The 12,159-nt window shown below is 36.3% G+C and overlaps 2 protein-coding genes across 3 annotated transcripts; one reads left to right on the top strand and one right to left on the bottom strand.

The window, feature by feature from the left end:
- Positions 1-1,171: 1,171 nt before the first annotated feature.
- Positions 1,172-5,322, top strand: psmc3ip (PSMC3 interacting protein). Its single transcript, XM_051714966.1, has 8 exons — positions 1,172-1,327; positions 1,473-1,573; positions 1,738-1,827; positions 1,949-2,060; positions 2,153-2,298; positions 2,556-2,609; positions 4,523-4,582; positions 4,732-5,322. The coding sequence occupies exons 1-8, from the start codon at positions 1,306-1,308 to the stop codon at positions 4,786-4,788; spliced, it is 642 nt and encodes a 213-aa protein (XP_051570926.1). The 5' UTR covers positions 1,172-1,305; the 3' UTR covers positions 4,789-5,322.
- LOC127450686 (max-like protein X) lies at positions 4,993-11,324 on the bottom strand. Of its 2 annotated transcripts, none has more exons than XM_051714964.1 (8): positions 11,206-11,324; positions 10,329-10,368; positions 10,028-10,117; positions 9,811-9,920; positions 8,585-8,687; positions 8,390-8,489; positions 7,090-7,291; positions 4,993-6,486 (listed from the first exon to the last, which is right to left on the bottom strand). In XM_051714964.1, the coding sequence occupies exons 1-8, from the start codon at positions 11,245-11,247 to the stop codon at positions 6,430-6,432; spliced, it is 744 nt and encodes a 247-aa protein (XP_051570924.1). In that variant the 5' UTR covers positions 11,248-11,324; the 3' UTR covers positions 4,993-6,429. The 2 variants fall into 2 exon arrangements, with proteins under 2 accessions (XP_051570924.1, XP_051570925.1); XM_051714965.1 differs by having other exon boundaries at positions 10,329-10,365; positions 11,206-11,309.
- Between the last annotated feature and the right edge of the window lie 835 nt (positions 11,325-12,159).

The raw sequence follows: 12,159 nt of genomic DNA, 5'->3' as shown, positions 1-12,159 counted from the left end.
CGGCATTGTTTTGTAACTTTTCTCAGCGCTTTTCTGGATGCACCAATTACAGTCGTTTGTGATTACTGCAGATTACTGCATACACATTTTTAAAACTAATTTTCTGGAGATTACACGCGCAGATTTGCATATGTTTCTCAGGTACAATCCTCACAATTAATAGATTTAAACACCTTTTTTTTTTTTTTTTTTTTTTTTTGTTAGATGTGATATTAGATTGCCTTTCATCATGTTGATTCTCCATAGGAACCCTAAAGGGCTTTCCCTATCGCGATACCTATTACACTGGTATGCTGTACTCTTCAGTTGGTTCTATAAACTTAGCAATTTCTCCTTCTTTAGAAACCTTGTAACTCTTAGCCATAACTTGAGGTGAAGTTTTACTAACCTTAAGAAAATGGTAATTTTCTTTTAAAAAAATTCTTTTAAATTTTTAAACATTTCTTTTAAAAATTTCTTTTAAATTTAAAAAAAAAATAAAGAAAGAAAGAAAAATAAGGTTTACTTAAGAAAATGGTAGTTAAGAGGCTTTATGCAACACTTAAGGGAATACTTCGCTTAAAAATAAATATTTAAGGGAAATTGTAGGGGATTATGACGTTTTACCTATAAAGACCCTTAAGTGAAACTTAAGGGTTGTTTTCTGCAACACCATTAAATTTAAGGGAAAATTCAGGGCGATCTTAAGGGAAAATTTCACTTAATGTGCTTTATACAACCGGGCACAGAGCTTCTGCACTGCAGCCAGTGTCAACGGATGTAGAAAAAGAAGTTCCGCCTAACAGGTAAAAGAGCCAATCACCTTTTAGATAAAGATATCGCCTGTCAGTCAACTCGAGACTGCGCATGCGCATTAGCTCGTCAAGCCTAGGAAATAGCGGGTTTTTATTATTATTTTAGCGTAATGTGTGGTAAAGAAGCACAATTTATGATAAAAGTGTTGTCAGATTCTACTGCTGATTTTAAATATTTTCTTTGATCATAAACTTGACCCACCGTTTTGGAGATTTCTGTCTTTCTCCAATCAAGTAGATAGGAGCTGCTCTTGCATGCCGCCTGTTTACATAGAACATTTGCTGACCAGCCTGCCCGAAGAGCGTTCCAAAAATGAACGCTGAGTGGACTAACATGCATTGAAAGGGCCTTTGCTGAAAAATCAATAACAAAAAAAAAAAAAAAAAAAAAAGGCGAGATCCGACGGATATTACGTCATCGGTATCGTCACAACTCAACTCTGAGCGCGAAAGCTGACGGAAGTAACCACAGAAGACTGCAGATCTTTGGCAGGGGTAAACTGAATATACAATGAGCAAAAAAGACAGTTCAGGTGCGTGACGCCTTACACAAGTGAACATTTATGGCTTAATTTGGTTGTAATTTAATGAATGTTAAAGCACAACTCCGAATCTGCGATCTCATTCATACAAGTCATCTATAGTATACGTGATTTACATATTTTCCCTCACAAACAGGTATAGCACAGATCCTCGCTTACCTGAATGAGAAAAACAGACCTTATAGTGCTCAGGATGTCTTTACCAACCTACAAAAACAGTATGGCTTGGGTAAAACGGTAAAAAAACAACAATATACATGTCTGAAGACAAAGTTTTCATCTCACCTGTCCATTTAATAACTGAGTTTTAAATGTGCACCCACAATAATTTTTACAGTGCAAGTCTATGTGTTTAAACTACATTATTTCAAAGTAACAATGTGTTTCTCTGAATTACACAGGCAGTGGTCAAAGCCATGGAGCAACTAGCCCAGGAAGGAAAGATTCGAGAGAAAGTCTATGGCAAGCAGAAGATCTACTTTGCAGATCAGGTTGATCTTATACCTCATGTACTATCTGACACTATTTAAACAGGATGAAGACAGTTTGCCCTTCATATTTGAGAACCTGTGTTGCTGAATCAGCATGACAGTTTTCTCTTTTGCCCTTCAGTCACAGTTTGCCGACGTGAGTGACGCTGAACTTAAAGAGATGGACAGTCGCATCACAGAGATCAACACCCAAGTACAGACTATTTCACAGAGCAGCAGGCAGCTGGATACAGGTGTGTACTCAAAAACAAGGGTGACATACACACCTGCTCAACTGAAAAAAAAAAAAAAAGAGACTTGTTTCTGTTCATCTTTCTGTCCACAGAGCTGAAGGAGCTAAACAGCTCATTAACCACAGCAGAGATGAAGGCACAGATCCGTGAGTTGCAGGCAGAGTGTTCTGGTTACAGAGAGCGCCTGAACAAAATCAAAACAGCCACAAACCATGTGACCCCTGAGGAGAGAGAGAAGGTCTTAAATCACTGCTGCTCATAGCATTCTTGAATTTGCTGACCCATATGACAAATGTCAATAAATCATATGGTGTTGGACCCTATATATTGAGGTGTTTAAAATTAATAAGAGGCTGATCTTGAACCCACTGTTAACTGCTCTAAAATATTTTAAGGGTGGTTTAATCCATAAAGCCAATGTTGATTCTTCTGCAGATTATTCTGAAGCAGTGAACAGTATGTCATGTTCATTGACCTAAATGTATTGCTTTACAGGTGTACAAGGAGAGAGAGCTGTATGTGAAAGAGTGGAGGAAAAGGAAGAGATTGGTAATGATCTATAAAAAGATTTGTTCACCTCAGCAAGTTCTGGCCAGCAGACAAAATGCATTTTGTGCCACCTCATTTTGATCTAATTTCCAATTTATGTCTATGATGCCTATTTGTTTGTCCTTAGCACCACATTTTATAATTAATGGTCACTGCAGTATTAGGTATCGGGATTTTTGCATTGCCGGTTATCTTTACTAATGGACATCTGACTGGAAACAATGAAATATAAAGTTTACTCGCAATAACCTCAGGTATATAATAATACAGAACATGTTAATTGAAAATCTATTGTACTTAGGTGATTAGTGTATTTAGTTCAAAAGTATTTTGTACAAATACAGTTGAAGTCATTTAAACTCATTTTTTAACCACTCCACAGATTTCATATTAGCAAACTATAGTTTTGGCAAGTCGTTTAGGACATCTACTTTATGCATGACATGAGTAATTTTTCCAACAATTGTTTACAGACAGATTGTGTCACTTTTAATTGACTATATCACAATTCCAGTGGGTCAGAAGTTTACATACACTAAGTTAACTGTGCCTTTAAGCAGCTTGGAAAATTCCAGGAAATTATGTCAAACCTTTAGACAGTTAGCTTCTGATAAGCTAATTGGAGTCATTTGGAGGTGTACCTGTGGATGTATTTTAAGGCCTACCTTCAAACTCCATGCCTCTTTGCTTGACATCATGGGAAAATCAAAAGAAATCAGCAAAGACCTCCACAAAATTGTGGACCTCCACAAGTCTGGTTCATCCTTGGGAGCAATTTCCAAATGCCTGAAGGTACCACGTTCATCTGTACAAACAATAGTACGCAAGTATAAACACCATGGGACCACGCAGTCATAATACCGCTCGGGAAAGAGTTGCATTCTGTCTCCTAGAGTTGAACGTATTTTGGTGCGAAAAGTGCAAATAAATCCCAGAACAACAGCAAAGGACCTTGTGAAGATGCTGGAGGAAACGGGTAGATAAGTATCTATATCCACAGTAAAACATCCCCATGTGCAATTGCACATGGGGACAAAGATCATACTTTTTGGAGAAATGTCCTCTGGTCTACCAAATAATAACAAATTGTATGTAAACTTCTGACCCACTGGGAATGTGATGAAAGAAATAAAAGCTGAAATAAATCATTCTCTCTACTATTATTCTGACATTTCACATTCTTAAAATAGTGATCCTAACTGACCTAAGACAAGGAATTTTCTACAATTAAATGTCACTAATTGTGAAAAACTGAGTTTAAATGTATGTAAGGTGCATGTAAATTTCTGACTTCAACTGTATATACACTATAAGCCAAAAGTTTGTGGACACCATATGTGCTTGATGAACATTTGATTCAAAACCTTAGGCATCAATTTCCCTCTTTGCTGTAATAACAGCTTCCACTCTTTTGGGAAGGCTTTCCACTATACTGTATGTAGTAACATGGCTGCAGGGATTTGCTCTCATTCAGACACAAGGCTATCAGTGAGGTCAGGAAATGATGTTGGTCGACGGGGCCTGACTTACAGTTGCTGTTCACCCCAAAAGTGATCAATGGGGATCAGATCTGGGCTTTGTGCAGGCCAGTCAATTTCTTCCACGCCAGACACAGTAAACCATTTCTTTATGGACCTCACTTTGTTCACAGGGGCATTGTCATGCTGGAACAGAAAAGGGCTATCCCAAACAGTTGCCACAAATTTGGAAGCACACAAAGCCTAAGCCATTACATAAAGAAACATTAAGATTTTTCTAGACTGGATTTAATGGAGTAACCAAATTTGTTAATTAGAATGGGGTGTCCACAAACTTTTGGCCAAATAGTGTATGTTATTATAAGATAGGATATGCACAGCTTTTAATTAAATTTCAAAGGTATCAGAAATGGTAATTTTCACTTTTATTGCCAGGTTTCTGATATGGTTGGAGCTATTTTGGAGGGCTACCCAAAGAGCAAAAAGCAGTTTCTGGTGAGTCATTCCTACCTTGTTTTATCTGACAAGAGAAACCATTTAGCCATTGCATCTGCAAGTAATGATCTCTAAATTATCTGTCAGCATGTTTTTTAATGTTGCCTACCCGAGCCTTTTCTTTTCAATTTGTGTGTGTTTGAAATCAGGAGGAGGCTGGGGTTGAAACAGATGAGGACCACAAAGTGACAATGCCCAACATCTGATGGGAGGACTCACTGATTTAATTCAGAATCCATGAATACAGTTGTTGGGAAACCAGTAACTAGAGCAGCTCAGACACCAGATGTCTGGAACAGTTGGAAAGTGAGGTAGAGGATTCGGTGACTTTGAGAGAAATGCATTAAGAAATAAAATATAATAATTAAATTTATAAAAGTTATGTTGAGAAAGAAAAACAACAACTGTAGAAAAGTTTGAACATTGTTTATTTTTTAATTAAAAATTATACTGTTACAAAAATATTTCAGATTTTCTTGAAGTCAGAAATGCAAAAGCACGGAGTATAGTTTAGCTCAGCATGACTTAGCCTAATTTTTGTGGGCAACCCTTTCTCTCCACTTAATGGCTTAAAATATCAAGGCATCCCTTTTTCCAGCACAGGTCAAACTGTGATTGTACAATCATCTGTTATTTAAAAGTCTTGATACAGAAAAAAGTTTTCCTGAGATTTTAATTCTAATTTTCACTATGCTTTCATCTGTTAAACACTCAATAAAATAAATATATTTGGATAGTCACATCACATGAAGTTGTTACCATGCACGGATGTCTTCAAGGACAGTTTATGCAGCACAGAGAGAACATACTGATCACAATGTCAAACCATTAACATAGGTTTAGAATAAAACTTTGAAAATTGAGCTACACATGCAGAAAATATACAGAATGTGAAAATACACGATTTATCTTTCATCCGTTGTGCGTAGATACTGCAATCTTTGGTCACAGCATCCCAAAGAGAGGGAACTTAGAAACCTTAGACTTGGCTCAGCATTGTCTAACTTAGATATATTAAAGCATACGGGACAGTCCATTTCAGCTGATTTTCGGGCATAAAAACCAACCGATATGAACAAATAAAAGATACAAATATAACATACATGACAGTGATGCATTAGCATGTACACAAAGGTGAAACTGTTGTGCTTTGGGAAATTATTTAAACATGAGGTAAGAAGATAAATAAATGTAGTACACCAAGCTAAATCATAAAAGGTTTCCAATACAACAATGAGAGAGACATATTTCACACTTCAGTGTGCAGGCTGTGAAGTTTTCTGAGAGCTGCAGCATTTATGATGTTGGCTACTTTGACTCAGAATCACAAGCCTATGTGAAAATATGAATACTGATGAAACAAAATGATATGATTAAACTTTAGAACTGGGGTGTGTTCAAGAACATTGTGAAGTAATCTTTGATTAGATTTCCACCCTCTATAAATAAAGCTCCTCGATAAAGATTTAATTTCTGAACCACCAGAAGGTATTTAAGAATATAGCAAATATGCAAACATGTAGTACCCTCTTAATTACTAGTGTTATAAGATGACAACTGCACCATTAAAAGTGCCCATTGAAATGATAGCCGGTCTGAGAAAAGTGCATTCCACAGTTGTTGACTGGGTTCACTGCAGCAAACACTACATGTATAATATCATCAATACTTGCCTAACTTAACTAAAGCAAGTTCTTGAATGCACCCCAGTCCATTGGTGTGCTTAAGCCCTGCTGTATAGTGTGTGTGAATGAGACAGTTCCTGTGTTCTTGAATGGGATAATAGCTGGGTACAAGGATGTCACACCCTCAGCCTGAGAGGCTGGCAGACAGACAGCTTTAGAGTTTCAGTACATCTGCCCATTCACCTGCTGCAGTACAGTCACCACAAACTCTCTCAGCGTCTGTCAACAACACCGAAAACAAGGTCAGTCTGCGAGTTTTCAATGAGTTTACCAATGCCTGTGACTGTGATAGAGGAACACTTGAAGGGTTTTGTCTGAAGCTTACTGTTTCTTGTGTAGTGATTGAGATTATGTGTAATGCCTCAGGGTACAGGTGCGTATCCGAGTTGGTTTAAGCAGTGTTATGAATACTTTTTATGACATGAGCTTTGTGTTTATATAAACAGTTCAGCAAAAATTCTGTAGTTATTAACTCATCCTTATGTTGTTTCAACCCCTATGACTTTCTTTCTTTTGTGGAACACAGAAGAAGCATGAGTAACCAGAGACCGCACCCCGAGATGATAACAAGGTTATCTGAGTTAGCGTTGCATTTCATCCAAGATTATTTTAGATCTATGTATCATATCACATTGTAGTTGGACTCGGGACCATTAAAGCAAGTTCACACTCATGCACACAAAAACGGATGCAGAATTTTCATTATTCTCTGGAAACATTTTGGATCCCCGAATTGATTGTGTACTGATTTGCATCTTGGTGTGAATTCAGATAGGTACAAATAGGCCTTGAATGTGTGAGCATGTGCACTTTGGGAGGTACCTGGGGTTTGCAGTGCTCCTCGATCCAGCTGAAGACACAAGCAGAGAGTTCCTGAAAGCTGCTGACAGAGACGGAGGCACTGAAGGACTGGAACAAAGAGTCCATGATGCTCTGAAACACGCTGAACTTCACCTGATCTGACACCTGCTCGCTGCCCTGCTGAGGGTTATTCTGATGGGCTTTCACAATGTGCTCATAGTTCCTGAAAAACATAAATGTAAGAAAGAGAGGGGTTGTGATCATGTAAAATACACTTGAGTTGATTGGTTGAGTCGAAAATAACATCAAGTAATTGATATTTTTTATTTACTGAGCTAAGGGGGTGCTCAGAGCTTCATGGTTGTCCTTGTCTTGTCCAATCTAAGTGACCTTCAGCTACCGTTTAAATGAATAGAATCAGATCAGTTTTCCAGATTGCTTTGGGAGAGGTGCTACTCCCCAAGGCCAGTATTGGAAAATCATATTACCATACTAGTTGATTGTAACATTTTTCTTCAGTATTTCTGTCGTTTTGTTCAATCTTAAGGGGTGTTATCTATCATTGCATAAGAGAGACAGTGGCATAGTCATAAATCCCCCTGACAGTGCCTGCTAGAAACACATAAATAGGCAAGGCAACTTTATTTATATAGCACATTTGACAAACAATGGTAATTCAAAGTGCTTTACATAAAAATGATAAAGAAAATACAAGACACATAAAAATCAAGATAATAAACATACCAAAATAAATGAAACCCAAAAAAGTAAAGGATATTAAATATAATTCATGATTTAAATTTGTAATGTTCTGTCATTATATGTCAAATGTGACTTCTATTGTTTAGAATGCAAAATAACTTTTCCCCCCACATAAATCATGTTATTTTTCATTTTTTAATCTTGTTAGAACAATAAAATAGCTTTTGTACCTCTTTGTACATTTTTAAATCAAAATTACTAAGCCAAACAGTGATCATATGGCAAAATATTGGTATTGGCCTATAGTTTGTTAAAATTGGTATCATATTGACCAATAAATGTTCATATTGGTGCATCCCTAATAATCTGGAAAATATTTAGCCAACTTTGTAGTATGTTGACAGCTTATCTTTTTCTACCCAATAATTGAGTAATGTTAAATGTATCAACCTGAAGTAAAACATTTAAATTAAAATGAATGGCAATAATGTCAAATTCGGTACATACAATATATATATATATATATATATATATATATATATTTACTTTTTTCTTTCTCTCTTAAGAAGTTAATGACGTCTGCGAGCCCCATCTGAATACTGTTTAACCAACCACTCACGTTTTCATAATTTTCAATGCCATCACCTCCTTCCTAAGTGTGGAAACTTCCTCTTCCTGCTTCTTCTTTTCCTTGTGGAGAAACTGAATGTAGTCGATTGCTGCAAACACATACATGCGCACAAGTTGCTGAGCCATTCAGTTCCAGGCTAAAAGACATGTGACAAAGAAATTCTTTGTGTTTTATGGTTCTCACTTTTCTGCAGGACTGTAGCTTTACTCATCTTCTGCGTGGCCATGGCAAACTCAGACTGCTGCTGGCACGTAGGCACTATAGACTGCAGGTCATCATAACCTTTCTGTTAGGACAGAGATTAGAGCAGGCAAACTGGATTCACTGGCTTTCTTTGCACTATATACCTTGTCAAAAAAAGCTAATGATAAATTAATTACTATATTTGGAAAACTGGGAGTTTTCTGACCCAAACATAAAATCAGCCCTTAAACATTACCTGGCAAAATTAAAGTCTAATCAATCTACTGCCATTCTGCCTGGACCTGTAAAGGCTGATTTATATTTCAGCATCAAACCTACGCTGTAGGCTATGCGTAGCTACGGCTGTTACCACTACAGCAGTGTTTATTCCACTTTGTAACCAGAGACCACACCCCGGGATGATAACAAGGATATCTGAGTTAACGTTGCATTTCATCCAAGATTATCTTAGATCTATGCATCATATCACATTGTATTTGGACTCGGGATCATTAAAGCAATTTTCTTAATCAGGAACATCTGCTGGTTTTACGTTCTGTTTGTGTTTCATGAAGTTACAAGCGTATACTTCTGTCTTTAATCTTTATACAGTTTATAAACTCAACACTTTTTTCTCAGGACTTTTACTTAAAATAACGTGTTGCATTCTACTCACGAACTTTCCAATCTGCACGATGTTTTGACCGTATGTTTGACAGCGGCGTACAGCGATGATCATATTTCATAAATTATGGAACACTTTTTAAGCAAGGGGGTTAAATTTCCTATAATGTAAAGTCTTTAAAACACCACCCATTTTGTGTAATTCAGGCGAGTAGTTATTTAATTTGATGATTTATCTTTCAGCACGGAACGTCAACATATGTATTTATTATTATTTAAGCGACTCAAGCGAGCATGAATACAGTATTTTCCTCATTTATTTTCTCCCTCCAATGCAGGCAACATATATAATAAATAATGTGTGCCTAAATTTCAACATGTTCACATACTTTGAACTAATGCTACAATAATTTTATAAATAATCCACGAATTGCTTATATTGCCATTGTTTATTTATGAATGTATAATTAGCATTTTGACTATACTCACAGAACGATGTAGACACACCAACGCAGAACTATAAATGCATGTTGGCCACTACGGCTCGATGCAAAAGTATAAATCAGCCTTAAAGCTACAATAAAACTAAATTTCATTCTTACCTTAATGGCATCCCTTCGTTTCTGCTCTGCCTGCGTGTGCGCCTGTCGTCTCCGGTCTTTATAAGACTCCTTATAGGGGGTCTCATGTCTGTTGTCACTGTCTTCATCATCTGAGACGAAAGAGAAATACTCATTATCTTTCATACTAACAGTTTGATTTTAATACAGAGTTCTGCAGTAAACATGTCATTTGACATTAGATCTGAGGTATTATCACCTGTATTTGGTACTGAAGAGGCACTTGTGGATCCGATGCTGTTGGCTCTTGACACCACACTTCCTTTGCGAGCACTCTCTGCAAAGAAGCCTAATAGAATAGATACATGTGAATAAGTCTTAAGAATTTAAACATATAAATCGTGTTGTGTTTTGTTTAAGACCAATTACTGCTTATGTTTTATGGCTTGATAATTGTAGGTTTAACTTTTATTTTAGTATATACATTTGGAGAAAACCAACTGTAATTCTATGACACCATAGTGAGACTTTCCGAAATTATTTATAGCTCAGCTACTCACTGTGGTCAAAGCCGCTGTCGCTGAAAGTGCCATCTGTCTGCTGAGACATGGTGATAAGCAATGTAGAAAGACAAAATGAACAGTTAAATACAGCCAGACTTTACTTCCAACTGATGATCACACATGCAAAATGAGCCTGACTTGTCCTGTCTTACCTTTATCTAGGACACCTCTAACTCCCCACTGTGATGTGCCCCAAAATAACCCACCAAGAGGTGATATTTAAAATTCATGCATAGTATTGCTCCAACCCCTCAGACTGAGCAATCACAGTCATATTGTCAAGCTGTCTTTACAGCCAGTGGAAATTAGGGCATATTTTATATGCTTGAATAAATACAGCAGTGACTCAGATTGTATTGAAGCAAGAGAAAAAAAATATAGACTGTTCAAATACAAGGCTGTGTCTCAAAATAAGCTGCCTTGCCTATCTAGACAGCGTCATAAGTGTTGGATTTAAACTTTGAGAAGGCCCCAAAAGGTTTTCTAGAAAGGCAGCTCACTAAATTCTGAGACACATTAAGAGAAAATCAATCTAGCCAAAATGCTAACATAGCAAATTCAACACTTACACATCTGTCAAATATTTTCCTTTCTCCTACTAGCAATTACAAAAGTCAGTTTCAGCTCATAGTAGTTTGGGCTTGTTTTTGCAGCGATTTGTTGTCTAAATCACTGTTAAATAAACGGCATTTAAAGTTTAAATCACGTGGGCAGCAGGATAATTGTTCCCTTGACGGCTAGCCAGCTGAGCTACAGAGTGAAAGCGACTATTAAAGACCCACACAGATGAACAGAAACATACGTTACAACGGCGATTTGGAGGAAAGTAGTGGAAAAATCAACAGTGTGTAATTATCTGAGTAGTTTTGCTTACTTTGAGCCAAGGGTCCTCCGGCGACGCGCTGTTTTCCGTCATGTTGGAATAAACAATGACGGGATGTTTCGAACTGCGCCCCCTGCAGTCCGTCGACAAGTCTGTCTCAGTGGGACTCAGTTCTCACAGTATCAACATTGTTTATCGAACAAAAGTAAACTAAAATGTCAAAAAGGCAGAAAGGCAATCTGGATCGTATTTCCTTTTACTTTGTATAGGAAGGAAGGACAGTCACGTAACATTTTCATTTGTCAAGAACAAGAACAAAAGATAAAGGAAGAGTTGATAAGTGTACCGGACATAAACCAAAAGCTCTAACTTTTTACTGAGACTGAATATTTTTATGGTTTTATATATTTTTATATAACTTTTTAGGCCTATTAAGGGCAAAAATCTTAGAGCTATATATATATATATATATATATATATATATATATATATATATATATATATATATATATATATATATATATATATATATATCTTATTCACCAGTTTCTTGAAATATTAAAGCCCAGTTTTATTAATGTAGCGCTCTCACCATCTCGGGAAAAGGATATTTAAAATGTTCGGATATTTAAACATGGAATGCTTTGATTTGATAGGAGGGTGCAACGGGGCTAAAGGCACCCTTCAAAGAAATTTAGCTTTTTTTTTTTTTTTTTTTTTTTTTTCTGGTCACAAAATGTATTAAGGTAAAAAAAAAAAAAAAAAAAAAAAAAATATATATATATATATATATATATATATATATATATATATATACACATAGATAGATAGATATCTATCTATCTATCTATATATATTAAATATTTATGGAGCAATATAATTTGTGTGAAAATAAATAATAACAGAAAGTCGTTTAGTTTAAAATTCAGTAAAAAATAAAATAAAAAAATGTTGGTGAGGGAGCCTTTTACCCCATACTTGGGGTAAAAGGCCCCTAGGGGGTTT

The sequence above is a fragment of the Myxocyprinus asiaticus genome, chromosome 13 (assembly GCF_019703515.2).
Source record: "Myxocyprinus asiaticus isolate MX2 ecotype Aquarium Trade chromosome 13, UBuf_Myxa_2, whole genome shotgun sequence".
NCBI lineage: Eukaryota > Metazoa > Chordata > Actinopteri > Cypriniformes > Catostomidae > Myxocyprinus > Myxocyprinus asiaticus.
The sequence above is the reverse complement of the archived record's forward strand: the minus strand, read 5'-3'. Positions and strand labels throughout refer to the sequence as shown.